Source organism: Gobio gobio (assembly GCF_949357685.1).
Source record: "Gobio gobio genome assembly, chromosome: 21".
Lineage (NCBI taxonomy): Eukaryota > Metazoa > Chordata > Actinopteri > Cypriniformes > Gobionidae > Gobio > Gobio gobio.
In genome coordinates, this window is record NC_137117.1 from 7,716,538 (window position 1) to 7,737,158 (window position 20,621).

At 41.0% G+C, this 20,621-nt stretch overlaps 1 protein-coding gene across 1 annotated transcript; it reads right to left on the reverse strand.

Moving 5' to 3' along the window:
- Nucleotides 1-1,155: 1,155 nt before the first annotated feature.
- Nucleotides 1,156-20,345, reverse strand: LOC307118017 (protein spire homolog 1; the record flags this gene model as incomplete). Its single annotated transcript, XM_079803310.1, has 16 exons — nucleotides 1,156-1,324; nucleotides 6,305-6,429; nucleotides 6,513-6,540; nucleotides 6,624-6,691; nucleotides 7,668-7,787; nucleotides 9,676-9,725; nucleotides 9,839-9,869; nucleotides 10,147-10,220; nucleotides 10,295-10,421; nucleotides 15,729-15,809; nucleotides 15,927-16,100; nucleotides 18,110-18,169; nucleotides 18,279-18,404; nucleotides 18,495-18,668; nucleotides 18,747-18,778; nucleotides 20,120-20,345. The coding sequence occupies 16 exons, from the start codon at nucleotides 20,343-20,345 to the stop codon at nucleotides 1,156-1,158; spliced, it is 1,665 nt and encodes a 554-aa protein (XP_079659436.1).
- Between the last annotated feature and the right edge of the window lie 276 nt (nucleotides 20,346-20,621).

Consider the following 20,621-nt stretch of genomic DNA (forward strand, 5'->3'; position numbering starts at 1 on the left):
GCTGAGAAAGGCTTCAGATAGGCCTCCATTGGCATTCAGTACATTTATACTCCCAAGACCCATAAAAGGCACTTAAAACGTTGTTACAGAGTCCATCTCACCACAGTGACTCTACAATAATTTTACGATGCGACGACAATAGTTTTTGTGCACAAAAAAAAAATCTAAATAACACCTTTATCCAGCTTGTTCTTGTCTTCTGTGTGTGCCTCCACGACGCATGCGCGAGAATATGACGCAGATCCGGCGTTCGGACACATGACCCAGAAGCGATTTGTTTACAAGCAGAGGAAGACGCGCGTGTCTAAGCTGATGAATTCTACATTGATCGTGCTTTAGGTCTCGGCGTAGTTCTCAAAATGGAGCTTAAGTGTGCATTTCATGGATTCCCGAACGCCGGATCTGTGTCATATTCTCGCGCATGCGTCGTGGAGGCACACACGGAAGACAATAACAAGTTGGATAAAGGCGTTATTTTGATTTTTTTTTTGCGCACAAAAACTATTGTCGTCGCATCGTAAAATTATTGTAGAGTCACTGTGGTGAGATGGACTCTGTAACAACGTTTTTAGTGCCTTTTATGGGTCTTGTGAGTGTAAATGTACTGAATGCCAATGGATGCCTATCTGAAGCCTTTCTCAGCCATCAGCTTTCAACTAAAATATCTTCATTTGTGTTCAGAAGATGAACGGAGGTCTTACGGGTGTCGAACGACATGAGGGTGAGTAATTAATGACAGAATTTTCATTTTTGGGTGAACTAACCCTTTAAGGGTATCCGGGGCGATTTCTGATTCAGCCAAATTTATACATGCGCTTATACGCAAAGAAAAGGTAACAAATAAAAAGGTATGAAATTTAATTCGCATTTGTTTTATACCACTGAGAAACCTCCTTGTGGGTTTTTGCTAGATTTCTTTACCCTGCAATGAAGCTCGTTCCTCACTGCGCTCCACATGCATAGCTACAAATAATTTATATAAAAATTTATTTAATTTTGTTCACAATGTAAAAGCTTAAAACTTGCAAAATGGTGAAAAACAGGAACGTTTCAAACCAACATGGTGCCACACGGTGACCAACCCAACAACGAGAACACAAACACCACTGATATACAAATAAAGGAACACATAAAAGGGAGAGAGGGATGACAGGGTCAAATCTCCTGAGAGTCTTTGATGGGACAGCTGGACAGAACGGAGTCACACGCCTCCAATATATCCGTCTGGCAGCTCACACAGATGTCCTGACTGTACCAGTCCCGCATAGCCCGAGTGTGAACAGATGTCGAGTCCTTCCCGCATGACACCAGAACCAGAGGAATCCTGTGGGAGAGGAGACAAACATTACTCAGGGTAGTAGACAATCACATACAATTGGTATACAAATTGATGAAAACACCCAGGTAGGACCAATCTGTGCATAAGTCAATATATTGGAGACATTGTTATCAAATATCCAGTATTTTTATATCAATGGCCATATTAATAAAGAGAGCAACTGGGAGCCTCTGCAGACCTCCATCATAAACTGTCCATGCTATATGCGTGTAGCATCTTTGTTTGGATGGTGATTCAAATGCAGTGGTTGCCTCTAATCAAATGCCTACACATATTTTTTGTATTTTAATATTAAGGCTAATTTGGCATGTTATAGAAAAAATAAACAACAAATAAATTTGCTTTTGACAACCGGTATCGGCCAATTTGCTGTAAAAACAAACATTTTTTAAAGAGCGGTGTGTTTTTTTTTCTAGTTTCCTTGCAAATTAATATGTAGCTTGTTGCCTTTGGTTAATTAATGTAACTAGCAGTGCAATAAGGTTTATTAAAAATCATAATAATAATAATAATAATAATAATAATAAATAAAGCTGCAAGCAGCCATTAACGGGGCCAAGCGCAACAGAAGCAAACAAGGAAGATAGCAGCAGACCAAATGAAAAAATGACATTTGAAGCAAAAACGTTGAAACACCACATTAAAACATTGAGTTGTATAGTGCCAATGTCATGTTTTGTTCTATTATAGCGCCACCAAGAGGCACAATCCTAAAAAAAAATGTATGTGTCATCAGAGTGAGCCCATACATGCGTGTGTCAATTTTGGTGAAAATATCTCATTTCGTTTTGGAGTTCTAGACATTTATATGAAAAAACACGTAAAAAATTACTGACACCTGACTTTGATTGGATTTTACTACCCCTTACTATCAATATTTTGACATTTGGGCTTTGAAATATCACTATCAACCTATGTCGATTTTCTGGCGCTGGTTTCGCCTCGATTGGACTAGCGGTTTCGAAGATATCAGCTAATGTTTTTTTAAGCGCTAAATTACCGTGCTGCACAAACCATACGCCGAAACCTGGCAAGTCTGGTATCATTGGACTCGGCAAGGATTCAGGAGACAAAAAAAGTTAGTCCCATGAAAATAAGTCAACCGCACCCAAAGTTATAAGCGTTTGAAAAAAAGAAATTCTCCACTAGGTGGCGCTGTTTCGAAACTTGTCGCTAGAGGGATTGAGTTAGAGACTCCAAAATGGGCGTGGTTACTATTGGTAATGACCTCTATCAGTGTACCAAATCATCATTTTCCCGCAAACGGTTCTATGGGCTGCCATAGACTTCCATGGCGGAATAATTCGAAATTCGGCCCACTCCAACCTTAAATAAGTCAGATCCCTGTTCTAATGCAACCATCAAGGCTACTGTCCATCAACCACCAAAGGCAAATTAAGCCTTTTTGTCGGAGTTTGCTAACTTGGATTCTCTTGAATTTAAAACATTGACAACTTGTTTTGTGGGATTTTAATTTTAATATATACATTGATCAAAAATGACTGATGACAAAGGAATTATTTTGTCTATTCACACCAAGTGCAAATAGAATGCCTTGTTGGCAAGTGCTATTTGCACTAGCTCCGCCTAACAATGCCTGTTTGGGCCAAACAAGACTTAAAAAAACCCCTCATACTTCACCGTCTTCAGTGGCGTAATCAGTAAAGCGTAATGCTGCGTTCACACCAAACACGGATAGAGCGTCAAAATCGTGTCTAGTTTCACGCGCGAACATTTTGAATGCATTCGCGCGTCCGCAGAGAATTGGACGCGCATAGAAATCGAGCGCTGGAAGCGAAATTGACGCGCGTTCAAAGCACTCCAGGAGAAATATGTCATAAAACACCACTCTGCCTCTTTTCATTTTCATTAAAAATATATATTAAGCATTAATAGCCACACAAATGTGGTCCAGGCAACTACATTATCTTCACTGCATGTATATTTAAATATCCTTAAAATATAAAGTTATGAAACTTCTCTTTGCCCTCAGTCAAAACGATTTGGCAGACAACAAATGATAGATTCATGAGAGCAAAGCTCGGCCATTAGATCCATAAAAACGAACCACTACAGAGACATCAGAGCCAGCGGCAGACGCCAGAAGGACTGGCCGAGGAAAGGCTGCCTTCGCCGGGGTTAATGAGCGCTGAGCGGCCGGATCTCACAACTCCAAAAACACAAGATCATTTTTTTAAATGGGCGCTCTTTATAAATAAACCACAGATTTGAGCTTTAAACAACTACATTCTCACCTGAAAAAGTCTTAAAACTACATTTTGTGACAATAGTTATATTTTTAAATTATGCAGTGTTTCTCGTCACTTTACCACGTGACAGCAGCGAGCAGGCTCCTGATTGGTTAACGTGGCGCGAATTGACGCCAAAGTTCAAATTTTTCAACTCGGGCGTCAGACGCGAATTCGCTTCAAATGCGTGAATGCACAAAAGCACCATTCGCGTGTAACGCGCAAGACGCTCAATTCGCGCGATCTGGATGCGCGAATGAGGCGGATTCGCAGCCTTCGCGCTGCGCGAAACACGCCTTCCGCGCCGCGGGACCTCCAGACGCGCGTCAACACGCCTTTCCATTGACTTAACATTGAAATCACTCGCGCCAGACGCTTTATTCGCGTTTGGTGTGAACGCAGCATTAAGGCTTACAGATCATTGGTTTTGATGCGATCGACCCGGGTTCAAATCCACCTTTTGCAGAGCTTGTTCTCATCTCTATTCTCATCACAAATCACATCGGAAAGGCATTTACTTTTAATAAAAATTAAGAAAATGTTCTAAAAGTGGAAATAAAGTGCCTAACGAAATGTTTAATAATAATAATAATAAAAGCATTTATAGGGTAGGGTTAGGTGTAGGGAGGGCTTTTATGGTTCCATTAAAGGCAGCATCCATTTGATAATTGTAATAAATATAATAATTTACATACTGATGTGCAAATAGTGTGTATCTGTCAAAATAAACTATAAATGGCATGTAATTACTATTTACACATTGTAAAGAACTGCTTTGACATGGTGTAAATAGAATAGATCAACTTAGTATGCTATTTCACTTCATCTACAGCTATTTTTAGTGTAAATAAATATCGCTAAGAAAATATGCTATTTTCACTTTGTGTTAACAGCCACTGCCTTACTTTTACTGGATTGTTTTAATCTTACACAGTTTATCAGTGGCCCAACACACAACAAAAGGCCATACTTTAGACCCGGTGATTGCAATTGATTCATTTGGGTCTCAGCCGTCTTCTGTTGATATTGGATCTTTTTTTAACCTGGAACTACATAAAAATCGATTGATTTCCATTTATGAAAATTAACAAACAGATTTAGCGGACTCTGTTGTTTCCTCTCTTTATGGTCTTTCATCAGCTCCTCTTGAAGGTAAGATTTCACAGTGGAATTATGCTCTTGCCTCGAATCTGGACTCTTTTGCTCCCTTGAAGTCATGTAATGTCCCTTTTTCTTGGTATAAATGACAACCTGCGTTCTAAGAAGGAAGCTTGTCGTAAAATGGAGCGCAAGTGGCGTGACTCTGGAGTCTGGCTTGAATGTATTTTATCAAGCTTGGGGGAATTATAGAGTCTACAACATCTGCTTATTCTTGTATTTTGAGTATTGATAATCAAAGCAATCCCAGGCCTCTTTCATACTATGAACAACCTCCTTGAAGATAATGTTTCTTTGCCTGTTTCAAATCAGTCGTGTAATAATTTCCTTAGTTTTTTTGTTCTAAAACCCAACTCATGCTACACCCGTTTCCTCTTCAACACTCATGCCTAGATTCTCTGCCACATCTTTCACTCAGTTCTCAAATTGACTGCTTACTAAAGGAGCACATATGAAAGCCATCACTTGCACACTCGATCCCCTTCCTACAAGCTTATTCAAATCTTGTTTTAACTCTTTGTGCCTGGCCGTTCGGGTGTTGCATTGAAAACTGCTGCTGTATTCCCAGTTCCACAAAAAAGCATAATGTTCTTTTTGACAAACACAACCTCTTTTACCCCTTTTCCACCAAGGCAGTGCTGGTGCGGAGCCAGAGCCTAGTTTAAAATCAGTTCTTTGTCTTTCCACACCCAAAGCACCAGCTCTGGACCAGGAAAAGTGGTTCTTAAAGGGTTAGTTCACCCAAAAATGAAAATTCTGTCATTAATTACTCACCCTCATGTCGTTCGACACCCGTCAGACCTCCGTTCATCTTCAGAACACAAATGAAGATATTTTAGTTGAAATCTGATGGCTCTGAAAGGCCTCCATTGGCACGGTTCACTCTCAAGACCCTTAAAAGGTACTAAAGACGTCGTTACAAAGTCCATCTCACTACAGTGGTTCTACAATAACTTTATGAATCGACGAGAATAGTTTTTGTGCGCAAAAAAACCCTAAATAACGACTTATATAGTGATGACGATTTCAAAACACGCCATCATGAAGCTTCGAAGCGTTATGAATCAGCGAGTCGATTCAGCAGTTTGAATCGCCAAATTTCAGCAGTTTGACACGCGATCCGAATCATGAATCGACTCACTGATTCATAACGCTTCGAAGCTTCATGAGGCCGTGTTTTGAAATCGTCGTCACTATATAAGTCGTTATTTAGGGTTTTTTTGCGCACAAACTATTGTCGTCACTCCATAAAGTTATTGTAGAGCCACTGTAGTGAGATGGACTTTGTAACGACGTCTTTAGTACCTTTTAAGGGTCTTGAGAGTGAACCGTGCCATTGAGCCAATGGAGGCCTTTCAGAGCCATCAGATTTACACTAAAATATCTTCATTTGTGTTCTGAAGATGAACGGAGGTCTGACGGGTGTCGAACGACATGAGGGTGAGTCATTAATGACAGAATTTTCATTTTTGGGTGAACTAACCCTTTAAAAAGGCGCTATATAAAATAAAAGTTGTATTATTATTATTTATGGTGAAAACAGATATTGTCTACTCACCAGGCTGAATTCCAGGACCAGCGTTCATTCCAGAAATTTCTCTGGCTTTGCTCTCCGTCTTTCATCACGATTTGCTTGAAGAAGCTCAGAGGAAGGTTCACGCAGCGCTTGGAGGGCAGACGCATCTGTTACAGAGATCACATGCAAATGATCAGCCAGAGACGTCAATGCCATCCGAACATTCAATACGTCAGAGCCTCCAGCTTACCTCTACACAACACCGAGGACACACAACCCTGTGAACACACACACACACACACACACGTCACAAGACGGCACGTTTCATCCCGAGCAGAGTCAGAGAAATTAGCAATCTTACCTCCGACACAGAGAGCAGACATTATGCCACGTGAAATAAAGACTTCTCATCGCACAGCATGAACAAACCTAAGAACAACAGACTTTTAGGCAATGTATATTCAGACTGACAAAAAAAAAATAATTAAACGTTTACATGTCCAGATTTTATCCAGGTGGGTCTGGGCAGCAAAAAATAAATAAATACGATTCCAATCAGATTTATACAGATGAATCTCAGTCTGGCTGCTCAAACGTCAGAAGCACCAGTGTATTCAACGCTATGTCCAAAGATTTCAGCCATGACTACAGAACATCACAATATACACCAATCAGGCATAACATTATGACCTAATAATGTGTTGGTTCCCCTTTTGCTGCCAAAACAGCCCTGACCCATCGAGGCATGGCCTCCTCTAGACCCCTGAAGGTGTGCTGTGGTATCTGGCACCAAGATGTTAGCAGCGGATCCTTTAAGTCCTGTAAGTTGTGAGGTGGGGCCTCCATGGATTGGACTTGTTTGTTCAGCTCATCCCACAGATGCTCGATTGGATTGAGATCTGGGGAATTTGGAGGAACACCGCAAACTCGTTGTTGTGCTCCTCAAACCATTCCTGAAGCATTTCTGCTTTGTGGCGGCGCATTATCTGCTGAAAGAGCCACAGCCTCCAGGGAATACCGTTTCCATGAAAGGCTGTACATGGTCTCAACAATGTTTAGGTAGGTTGGACGTGTCAAAGTAACATCCACATGGATCAATGAGCTTTGTCCGCCCATGACCCTGTCGCCGGTTCTCCACTGGTCCTTCCTTGGAGCACTTTTGATAGACACTGACCACTTCAGACCGGGAACAACCCACAAGAGCTGCAGTTTTGGAGATGCTCTGACCCAGTCGTCTAGCCATCACAATTTGACCCTTGTCAAACTCGCTCAAATCCTTACGTTTGCCCATTTTTCCTGCTTCTAACACATCAACTTTGAGGACAAAATGTTCACTTTCTGCCTAATATATCCCGCCCACTAACAGGTGCCGTGATTAAATGTTTTTAGATCCAGGAATTCTCACCCGCCAGTCCTGGTATCTCTCACACGACATATTCTTCAGATCTCCTTTTTCCTCAGAACTGTGCATTTTCATGACGTCAACGATCGTTGTGAGAACAGACCCCTTGTTACTGCTCTTCACCTTGGACAAGAAAGGTTCAGTACAGAGGTTAAAAATAAATAATAGTAATTTACTACTATACATAAGTATTTTTGGGGGAGAATCTGTAATGTAGTACTGTTAAAACAAAATACTTGTACTTTTACTCAGTACCATTTAAAAAGGTAAAAAAAACTAAACATTTACCCATTACAAATTCATGTAAACTTAGAAGTACATGTCAAATGAATTAAATCCCTCCTCAATACCATTTTTATTTATTTTTATTTATCTTAATAGAAAATCTATGTAGCAGGTGCAATGATATTACGCAGCGCCTGAAAATAGTCCCCAGCACGCTCAGTATAAGCAGGTTGTCACGATGGTTATGTTGACGGAGGTTAGCCTATTTTCAGGCGCTGTGTAACATCATTGCGCCGCTGCACTCATGGTACGACAACAAAGCTCCTTGATTATTACGCAGGAATTAGAGTATAGTTCCTAGCCATATCGGCCTAGAAAATCACAACAATTCATTTTCCGTCGGTCTTAGTACACGATGTAACTACAGAAGAGTCAAGTTTTAAACAGGAAAAATATCAAAACTCTTTGGTCATTTTTGAGCGAGATGCTAACGGTCTAATCAGATTCAATGATCTATGCTAAGCTATGCTAAAAGTGCTACCGCCAGACCCGGAGATCGGCTGAATGGATTCGGAAACGGTAAAACTCAACTGTTTAACTCTAGGGGAGCTGGAAAATGAGCCCATTTTCAAAAATAGTGAGATGTTCTTGTAAGTAAAATTAAAAATTGACTTTTTTTTTTTACTTTCACTCAAGTGCTTTTTTGGGGTAGGTACTTTTAATTTAATAAAAGTTTTGCCATATTATCTGTACTTAAACTTAAAGGGATAGTTCACCCAAAAACGAAAATGTGATGTTTTTCTGCTTACCCCTAAGGCATCCAAGATGTAGGTGTCTTCGTTTCTTCAGTAGAACACAAATGAAGATTTTTAACTCCAACCGTTGCCGTGTCACTCATATAATGCTTGTCAATGGGGTCTAATTCTATTAGAGTAAAAAAAAACATGGACAGACAACTTCAAATTAAACCCCGTGGCTCGTGACGACACATTGATGTCTTAAGACACGAAACAATCAGTTTCTGAGAAAAACCCAACGGTATTTATGCAATTAATATCCCCTCATATCAGACGAACGCTTCAGCTCTGCAGACCGCCATCACTTCCTGTGAGTGAGGTCAAAATTCTGGCCGGGTCATAGATATATACATAGATGCCTCATCAGTGCCTGCGTGGATCATGGCGTGGATCGCTCAAATGAGGAATCTACATGTACATATCTATGACCCGGCCGCTATTTTGACCTCACACACAGGAAGTGATGGCAGTCTGCAGAGCTGAAGCGTTCGTCTGATATGAGGGGATATTAATTGCATAAATACCGTTGGGTTTCTCTCAGAAACTGAACGTTTCGTGTCGTAAGACATCAATGTGTCGCCGCGGGGTTTAATTTGAAGTTGTCTGTCCATGTTTTTTTTTACTCTAATAGAATTAGACCACGTTTACAAGCATTATATGAGTGACACAGCAACGGTTGGAGTTAAAAATCTTCATTTGTGTTCTACTGAAGAAACGAAGACACCTACATCTTGGATGCCTTAGGGGTGAGCAGAAAAACATCACATTCTCGTTTTTGGGTGAACTATCCCTTTAAGTACGATTTCTCAGCACTTTACACCCCAGCAACAGTATTAGAATTACAATGAGAACATGGAAAAACTATTACACACACGTGAGAGATTTTGTTGATGTAAAAAGTGCAAAAAGACAGACAAGACAGTCTTCATCTCATGCAACTTAACGTGCACCAAGTAAAGATTTGAAGTGTTGATCATAATGTGACGCACCACTTTGAAGAGATCCCTGTTGCAAGCAAAAGATCTGGTCCGGCGCTTTCCTGTCCAAGCAATTTTTTAAATAAATGATTTTGTTGTAATTTACTTATTTGGAGGTCAAAAGTAACAAAGTCTTGTCAGGTTTCATCCATTGCAGCACAAATCAAGATCTCACCTGTAACACTGGTGTCTTGAACGGGAGTTTCCTGCACAGTTAGGGAAAACATTTTACACAACTATAAAACTGCAAAGATATCTGTTGCAAGTTTGCATTTGTGTTATGAGGTGGCGATTTTTGTATGAATTAATACAACCCCCCCCAATAAAGATCCTCGTCTAACCCCACCCCTAAACATACCCATCACTGGTGCACGAGCAGATCACATGCAAATGAACAAATGAGAATTCATACCAACTAGCCACCAATTCACCAAAGCGTAAAATAGTTATGAATTGCCATGAGACTGTTGAGAGGACTCGTACATCTGAACTGTGTGGAGATGACGTCAGAAAAGAGGCGTCGTCGGCCTCTTCATTAAGGGAGGAGCCATCTGCTGCTTAAGGAATCAAAGTGGTCAGTGGCTTACACAGTCAGGGGCTAACAAAAACACTTGAACGAAAGCCATTGTACATTGGTAGGTGGACTCTGTGTTGTGTGCCAGGCGTTTCCAGTGGTTGACGGAGCGAATCTCCTCCATAAGCAGCTCGTGTGGACTGCTCTGCTCTTTGGGCTTCAGTCTCATCTTACGCTCCGAGGCCTGAGGAAGAGGAAATCAACAGGGAAGCAAGACCTGAGAAATCAGATGCTGGAAAAGTAAACGTCCAATTGACCTATCGGTAAGCCCCTCCCCTCGAACGCAGATGAGCCAATAGCAGTTGAGTATCAGTTGCGCTGGGACCGGAACTCGGACATCTTTAGGTTTCAGCGCCATAGAGAAACATTGGAAAATCCGAAGCTCTCATCGATTTGATGGTGTTTATGCTACAAAAATGCTCAAATGTCGTGCCTGAGGTACTGTAGCACTGATTCCAGGGATCCTGAGAGGATTTTCTGTTTGTCAAACTCTCGTTAAGTTACGATTAAAGTCCCTGCTGACATACAAACCGAAATAACTAACGTAAACATTAACTGTTCTCACGTCATGTAACACTGTAAGTTAGGTGAAAAACACGAAGGTCTACATTTCAGTGCCTCTCCATATTAAACTGGTTACATGTAAATTAATTAAATTTTAGATGTTTAAAGGCGGCATGAAATCAAATTTTACAATTTGTATTTTTATATTAATATTGTAGTGTTTACTATAACTGATTTATCTGTTCACTTCATTATTTTTTAAAAATTCATTTACCCTTATAATCTTTAATCAAATATGTTAACTTTCCCTCCCCCATCGAAACGACCTCTCTTCTCTCCCGGTCATGTGCTATGGCGCGAGGGCGGGGTTATGGCGCGAGGGCGGGGTTATGGCGTGAGGGCGGGGTTATGGCGCGAGGGCGGGGTTATGGCGCGAGGGCGGGGTTATGGCGTGAGGGCGGGGTTATCGCCCCGTCTCGTTTCTGCACCTCCTCTTAGAAACATGTCACTGATCGTGGTTAGGTGCATTTTTCTCGGTATACACAATACCTTCTTCAAAAAGGACTTGAGGCAAAAAGAGAGAAATATATGAGAAATAAAAGCTTTTTTTAATGTAAAAATTACTCCATATAGTCGGACGAACAGCTTATCGTGACGACTCGCACTGAGGAATGCAGTGTGTGAATGTGCTTACGGCGCGCCCCCTTATAAGGGAGAGCTGAGAAAAAAGCTTTACAGAAATAAAGCCATAAAAGGCTTAAAATAAGTACAATCTGTAGCATAAACCAGCGAAAAGTGAGGAAATATGCTCAGTAACATTATGTAGAAAAGATTTAGAAAGAAAATACATTTATTTAAGAGATAGATTGTGTTTTTCTCCACAACTGAGTGCAAACTTCAAATCTGCCTCCATTTTGTTAGCAACGCCCAACTTACAACGATCCAATCAATTCCCGAAGGACGAAATCAAGCCTCGCCCTACATTTTTTCTAATTTCAGAAGCCGTTTCACTCGGATATACGTCACAATAAGGAGAAAAAGACGATCTCAACTTCCGTTTCATGCCGACTTTAAGGTCTACATTATCTGTCCTACTAAGGAGGACTCTTATTTTGATGGGTATTATAGTCTACGGTAGTGAAAGGGAGAGCTTGCACGCAGTTTATCGGAGTTGTTTTGTAGATCATACAAAGTTCACCAGTTATTAACTGCACCCCTGAAAAGGCACAAGCTCTGTGTATATGTTTGTTTACTGTTAGTTGTATGAGTGTTTTTGTGTAATTTGCTGTGTGTGTTAATGGTAATGCAACGGAGAGAGATGTTTGTGAATGAGATGTTAATGCGCACTTCTTATGCTTTGTTTGTTCAGCTCTTACGATGATTTTTTTGGGGTGAAAAATTACATAAACTTGATAAACCATCAGTTAAGTTTGGCCATCATTCGGACGGGATATACGCTACAATCTGTGTCCAAAAACATCTTGGGATAAGGTTTTCACACTGACAGCTGTCATTGTAAGATATAACAACTCCGTTTGTTTGTCCGAGTTAGCAACAGTAACTAAGGGGGGCGGGGCTTACCGATAGGTCAATTGTTTAGATTGGATTAGATGGTGAAAAGTGTCTTTATATGATGGTTGGAAGGGAAGGGATTGGTGACATCCGCCAAAAAGCTAAAACCATTTTGGAGATGCAAGTTCTCATGTTGACAAAACATTATGACGACAAACTTTTCCATCTCTAGGAATAAATGTGGATTGATGAATTTTGCACAAAGAGACAGAGCGACACGCGTCATAATCTGAAAATCCAACGCTCTCCATTGACTTTGTATTGCGTGAAGCACCTCCTTGTCATTTCTGACTTATAACAAAAAAAACAGAACAATGTCTAAAAGCTGATATGTGACAAGGTGTACAGCAAAAAAGCTAATCAAAACCCAGAACCAAAAACCTAGAAACTTTTATCAGCTGTTGACCCAAAAAACGAGCGTTTAAGGACAAAAAAAGTGGATACAGGCAATAAGACGTGACGCATCATCAGGAAGAATGGGTACATTTTGGGATCCTGACAGTGTGCAGTAAACATTTAGTCACTGTTAAGTCAAATATCCAAATGTTAGTTTTATATATTATATTTCCTGTCACTGATTTCGTTCCCCTCCAGTGGGTGTAGTTCTCAGTGTCGCGCTCCGTCTCAATTGCCTGTATCCACCGTTTTGTCCTTAAACGCTCGTTTTTTGGGTCAACAGCTTATAAACAATTCTGGGCTTTTGGTTCTGGGTTGTTTAGCTTGTTTTCTGTACACCTTGTCACATATCAGACACTGTTCTGTTTTTTGTAACAAGTCAGAAATGACAAGGCCTGCTTCACGCAATACAAAGTCAATGGAGAACGTTGGATGGTCCAACATATGCATTTCTATACCTCCGCCCGCCTTTTACAGTTCCTCCTGAACCAAAACAACGTTCACGCCATGTCCTGACCGTAACTAAGAGATTATAATAGTAATGTGGCGTTCACACCGGACACGATTCGCGCGAATAATTCACGCTGATCGCGCGAAGGTGGACACTTGAACATTTTGAGTTTACTCGCTTCAATCACGTGTGACATTCACTTCACAACAGGCGCGAATTCGCGTCATGGGAGGGGCTTCTGCCAGCGGCTCGTCTCATTGAGAAATGGCTGACATGGGCTGTGTTTACACGTCTTTTTTGTAAAAATCTACTGTTACTGTGTGACAAAACATAGTTTTAAGACTTTTTCAGTCGATAATGTAGTTGTTTAAAGCTCAAATCTGTGGTTTATTTATATAAAAAAAACTGCCTATTTGAACATTTTATCTGGCGTTTTCGGAGTTGTGAGCTCCAGTGGATCAGCGGCGCTCAGCTCTCGTTAACCCTGGCGAGAGCAGCCTTTCCTCGGCCAGTCCTTCTGCCCTCTGCCACTGGCTCTGAGGTGTCTCGAGCTATAATTCATCTTGTGTAGATGTAACGGGCGATCTTTGGTCTCATGGATCTATAATTTGTTCCCTGGCAAATCATTTTTAGACTGAAGGCAAAGAGAAGTTTCATTACTTTATATTTTTAGGCTATAACTGTACGTTGCAGTTGTAACGTTAGCCTACTAGCACTGACTTTGAATGTTTGACTGAATTGTTTGCTTTATTTCATGTGCTCAGCTTCTTATACCTTTTACTTATACCTTTGTATTATTGATCAAACATAAACTTGCATTTAACAAAAAGAGACCGTGTTGTGTTTCATGTAATTTAATGTTATCACCGTGATAATCATATTGTCTGAACCAGATATTAATATACAGATTTTCTCCTCATTGTTGTCACTACTAGAGCAAGCTCCTGATTGGTTAACGCAGCGCAAAATATCCGCCAAAGTTCAGATTTTTCAACTTGAGCAATTCGCGCGTTCAAACCGCTCAATTCGCGCCGCCTCAATCGCGCCGCAGAATGCCATTTCGCGTCTCTGCATTGACTTAACATGTAAATCACTCGCGCGAATCGCGTCCGGTGTGAACACACCATAAGAGTCCAACCACTCCTTTTTAATAATCGCCATAAATCATTAACAGTTGCTCCAAATGAGCGGTTCCAGATTTCCCCCTACTCTTACGCAAGCCTCGCCCATGACTGGTGACGATCTGCCCTATTAGCATAGATCCCGCCCGGAGTTTCCTCGCTGTAATAGCTGGAGATATACTGTGTCCGAAAATTTATATTCTCTTGAGTAGGTACTTCTTTATAATAAATAATTAATTACTACTTCTAAAAAAGTATGTTCTATATAATATGCGAGTGTGTAGTATGAATATAATATGGACACACTACATTCTCCATGTTGTCATTATAATAGCTTTGATGTGTCCATCGTATGCACACTTCAGAATCTCCCCGGATGATCATCATCATCCTGGTACTTTTTGCCTACTCTTTTATGAGTACTGTGAATTCAGACACACTTTGTCTCACAGTTTTTCGCCTACTATATAGTAAGGAAGTATGTAATTTCAGATGCAACCAATGTCTGAGCCAGAGAAACATAAATGTTCTGTTATTGGATGTACCAACAAACATGACAGTCTCCCAGCATCTGAGCCACTGAGGACAACGTGGTTGAATTTCATGACCACGGCTCAGTTCAACACTGGATTTTCAAGTTAATTCTCAAAGACGGTACATGCTAGTCGATGAGTTGCATCACATTTTTCCATCAATTCACTCAGAATCATCCAGTTGCATTATAAAAGTCTCTCCATCAGTGTCTGACTCCGGTTCAAACACGTCAGAAATCGTCAGCAGTGGTGTTCAGCCTTAGTATCCAAAAGCACGAGCTATAAAGGCTCCACCCTCTTCTAGAAAGGAGACTGGGAGCAGCAGCTCATTTGCATGTAAAGGGACACACACAAAAACAGTGTTTTTGCTCACACCCAAATAGGGCAAATCTGACAGGCTATAATAAATGATCTGAGGGGTATTTTGAGCTGAAATTTCAGAGACACATTCTGGGAACACCTGAGACTCATTAGATCTTTTAAAGGGGTCCTATTATGCCCCTTTTTACATTTTGTTAGAATTTGGCTTGATGATAATCGGCTTCATATCAAACGTTGCATGAACAAATATGAAAACGGGTCATCACATCAGCTGGTTGCGGAAAGTGTAAACGGCTGTACGAACTGATGGCCATATACAAAGACTTTTAAAAGGTAATCAGCTAACCTAGCTAGCTCTTTTTATAGTTTTTAGTTCGTTTTATTCGATTTTAATATCTAAATGTTACAGAGATGGAAAAAAAAACCTTCTACATATGCGATTAACATTGGTTATGCTTGTCTTTGCAGATCTCTCGAGTAAAACAGCTCTATATTTCTAAAAAGAGCAGAAATGGCGACCTTTTTTAAACAATACAGAAGATGTGTGTGCTTCACCATCATGTCCTCATATGAAATTAGCAAATTCTTCTCACCGGTCGTAGTTTTGGGCGCGAGCGGATGAATTCTAGAAGAGTGTGGTGAGGGTCTTGCTTTCGCTGGCCGTCTCCCACATCCTACGAAGGCAAGGTCGTACAATTTAGACATACATCCAACTAAAATAATTTCAAGTCACTGAAACAGAATATATTGGCAAAATGGAAACATTCAAAAATGTTTTTGAACACACAAACCTGAACTTTCCGTAGCGTGTATCGTCTGCACTGGATGTCCCGCAGAAGCTGGTTGAATGGAGGGGTCTCATCAGGCTGTGGGCATTTAGTTAATGTTAACGTCGCTCTCTTCGCTAACGGCTGCAACGCCACACCTCTGCTCAACTCATCCACTAGATCCTTCCATGTGGGAATCTGCAGTGTGGAAACAACACACTGAAACTTCTACCATGGGAGCTGACAAGAAATGTCTAGTGCTTTAATATACACTCACCTAAAGGATTATTAGGAACACCTGTTCAATTTCTCATTAATGCAATTATCTAATCAACCAATCACATGGCAGTTGCTTCAATGCATTTAGGGGTGTGGTCCTGGTCAAGACAATCTCCTGAACTCCAAACTGAATGTCAGAATGGGAAAGAAAGGTGATTTAAGCAATTTTGAGCGTGGCATGGTTGTTGGTGCCAGACGGGCCGGTCTGAGTATTTCACAATCTGCTCAGTTACTGGGATTTTCACGCACAACCATTTCTAGGGTTTACAAAGAATGGTGTGAAAAGGGAAAAACATCCAGTATGCGGCAGTCCTGTGGGCAAAAATGCCTTGTTGATGCTAGAGGTCAGAGGAGAATGGGCCGACTGATTCAAGCTGATAGAAGAGCAACTTTGACGGAAATAACCACTCGTTACAACCGAGGTATGCAGCAAAGCATTTGTGAAGCCACAACACACACAACCTTGAGGCGGATGGGCTTCAACAGCAGAAGACCCCACCGGGTACCACTCATCTCCACTACAAATAGGAAAAAGAGGCTACAATTTGCACGAGCTCACCAAAATTGGACAATTAAAGACTGGAAAAATGTTGCCTGGTCTGATGAGTCTCGATTTCTGTTGAGACATTCAGATGGTAGAGTCAGAATTTGGCGTAAACAGAATGAGAACATGGATCCATCATGCCTTGTTACCACTGTGCAGGCTGGTGGTGGTGGTGTAATGGTGTGGGGGATGTTTTCTTGGCACACTTTAGGCCCCTTAGTGCCAATTGGGCATCGTTTAAATGCCATGGCTTACCTGAGCATTGTTTCTGACCATGTCCATCCCTTTATGACCACCATGTCCCCATCCTCTGATGGCTACTTCCAGCAGGATAATGCACCATGTCACAAAGCTCCAATCATTTCACAATGGTTTCTTGAACATGAAAATGAGTTCACTGGACTAAAATGGCCCCCACATTCACCAGATCTCAACCCAACAGAGCATCTTTGGGATGTGGTGGAACGGGAGCTTCGTGCCCTGGATGTGCATCCCACAAATCTCCATCAACTGCAAGATGCTATCCTATCAATATGGGCCAACATTTCTAAAGAATGCTTTCAGCACCTTGTTGAATCAATGCCACGTAGAATTAACGCAGTTCTGAAGGCGAAAGGGGTCAAACACAGTATTAGTGTGTGTTCCTAATAATCCTTTATGTGAGTGTATAACCGTAATATCATACAAGACATGCATAAATATATAAATTATTATTATTATTATTATTATGGGAGGCCAAACAGGAAATTATTATGTAAATCGAGAATATAAAAATGTAAATCTGAATATTTAGTTACAAATCGAATATAAAGCCATAATATGTAAATCCTGTATGTGTGTGTGTATGCATGTATGACAGGTGAAGTGAATAACACTGATGATCTCTTCATCACGGCACCTGTTAGTGGGTGGGATATATTAGGCAGCAAGTGAACATTTTGTCCTCAAAGTTGATGTGTTAGAAGAAGGAAAAATGGGCAAGCGTAAGGATTTGAGTGAGTTTGAGGTGTTGACTTGGCCTTCAAATTCCCCAGATCTCAATCCAATCGAGCATCTGTGGGATGTGCTGAACAAACAAGTCCAATCCATGGAGGCCCCACCTCACAACTTACAGAACTTAAAGGATCTGCTGCTAACATCTTGGTGCCAGATACCACAGCACACCTTCAGGGGTCTAGTGGAGGCCATGCCTCGATGGGTCAGGGCTGTTTTGGCCAACAAAATATTAGGATGTGATGTCTGATCAGTGTACACATGTCATGTATTCCCGGGTGATTTTTGGACCCCCATACAAGTAAATGTAAAATTGATCATTTTTTCTGAGAGCCCATTATAAAAACTGGCATCTTTAAAGGGTGTTTGATTGGACAAATGCAGTGCTTACCCAGTTTGTGGTCACCCGTGCAACCAGTTGGGTCTCGGATTCAAACAGTTTCTGCAGACTCTGAGAGTTTTCCATATAAAAGTGAGAATAATGAAATAAATGTCACTTCTAAAAACACCATCAGCAGGTAAAAACGTGACTTCATGATCCATCTCACAAATCCCCTCACCTCCCGGGACTGTTGAACGATCTGCAGACACTGGCACAGCTCTACAGTGTGTGAGAACAGACTGGAACACACGTTCTTGTAATGCTTGACAGCCTGGCTCGGATCGTACAGGCGTTCCTTACAAACCTAGCAGAAACACAGTGGACACACAGGAGCCGGGATAATCAGGCTCATGCTTTTACACATTCAGACTGAGAGCGTATCCAGTGTCCGCACCTGGATAACATCAGAGATGGTGCAGATGGGTCGGCCGGAGTGACCGGCGCTGGGGTTCACTCTGGTCATCTGACACACCAGGATCTCTAAGGTCTCACTCAATTCACGCTCCACCTGTGTCTCCAGACCCCAGTCCAGACTCAAGTACACGAGACGGCCCACTAACTCAACGGCCTATAGAGACAGACACAACTCAACGGCACACACAGGAGTTACATATTTTTTGTATTATGCACCAAACTCATTGCCTACCTGTTCCTCTGTCTCCATCACAAATGAATTACCTACAGACAGAGACGTTAAACAAGTGTTTTATTGTGTTGACAGTTTTGCATTACTTTTAGATTACCATATACATTTAGGATATATGGTGCATCATATGGAGCATATTTCTCTGGAGCAAGAAAATATTGCTCTATTCTTTACCAACAACTACATGAAACGCATTATCCATTGCCAGGCTTTTCCAAACTGGGATTAATGAAAGAACTACAGGGGGATTGTGAGTTGATGAAAAGCTAAGGATTAATTAAATCATAAAAACGTAAATGGATATTTGAAGCCAGGATATTTTTTAATATAACTATGATTGTGCTTGTTTGAAAAAGGATAGTCATATACATATAGAAGAGCGTCACATTTAATTTTTTGGATGAACCATTTAAAAATGAATAAATTGCTTGAAAATAAAAATCTAAATATTATAAAACACCACAATTATTAAGAATTTACTACTATTGTAAATTACTTGTACTGTTGCCGATTAAAGCCACAATATGTAATTTTTCACAACTAGAGGTCGCTTATTTCGAAACAAAAGCGTAGCTTGGACGTTTTGATTTCGCAGAGCTTTTATTCTGCACCAGACGACGCTTCCGCCTCTCGTGTGTGTGTGTGTGTGTGTGTGTGTGTGTGTGTGTGTGTGTTAACGCAGCGCTGTTTTATCATATTACACACATTTGAGTGTGTTGAAAGTTGTGTTATAATGCTACTCTGCGCTACTGTGAAACACTTGTTCACACTGCAGTGAGCGAGATGATATTAGGCCTGGTAAAACATGGTACTCGCCGTAAATCAACCAGATTTAAACAATAAGACTAACTGTGTTGAGCTGGAGAACAATGATTCGTTTTCTGTGTATGAATGTATCCAAACAGTTGCTCGCCTTTCTAATAAAACACCATATATTAAAGCGTCTTTGGTGTTTCCATGGTTTCTACAAAATATGAACATTTATTACATAATGGGTATGATGTCATTGATAGGCGACGCATGGTCTGTTTCCTGGTTAAAATTGCTTATTTCTCTGGATTTAAACATTCTTGTATGTACACAAGTACACAAGTCAACAAAATATATAACAATTCTAGAGGCTTTTGGATATTTTAATCGAAAATTTGTACATATTGTGCCTTTAAGTAATCCAGATTACATGTAACGTGAATCCGTTACTCAGCGCAGCACAAAGTCTCTGACCCTCTGAAGTGGCTTCCATGGTAACGGTTTTGTTTGCAATGGACAACGTGTTACAGCTATGAACTCAGAACATTTCTGTAAATATAAATGAGGAAAAAAAAAAAAAAAAAAAAGAAAAAAAAAGTGTCTTCCTCTCTGCGGTTTCTTACCGGCATTACCGGTGATCGGCCGCAGAGAGACGCTGCCGTCGCGGGAGAACATCACGCCATCCGCGGCTGGAGACACGAGAGTTTTCCTCCGTGTTTGGTGTGAGAGTAAAGAGCAGAGCTGAAAGCACAGAGCCCACGCCTGCTCCTCACTCACGGGATGGTCCTGGATCTGGAGCATCTCGCCCAGAGACATCTGATCATATGAACACACCGGACCCGTGTTCATGTATAGAGACAGCTCCATCATCTCCTCTGAACCGTGCGAATTTCAGCTTTGACACGTATTTAAAACGCTGTTTTAATAAAACGATGACTTCCACAACGATAAATGCTATAAATCTTTCCTTCCTATACGCGTGCTTCACAATTCTTCTCTATAATGAGCCTAATTAACCGCACCTGAGAACCGAGTCACTTCTTGTGTTGGGAACTACGATTCGTCTGACGTGAATCGGTTCGTTCAGACTGTTCGAATCAACCGGTTGAAATACAGTTGCAGTCT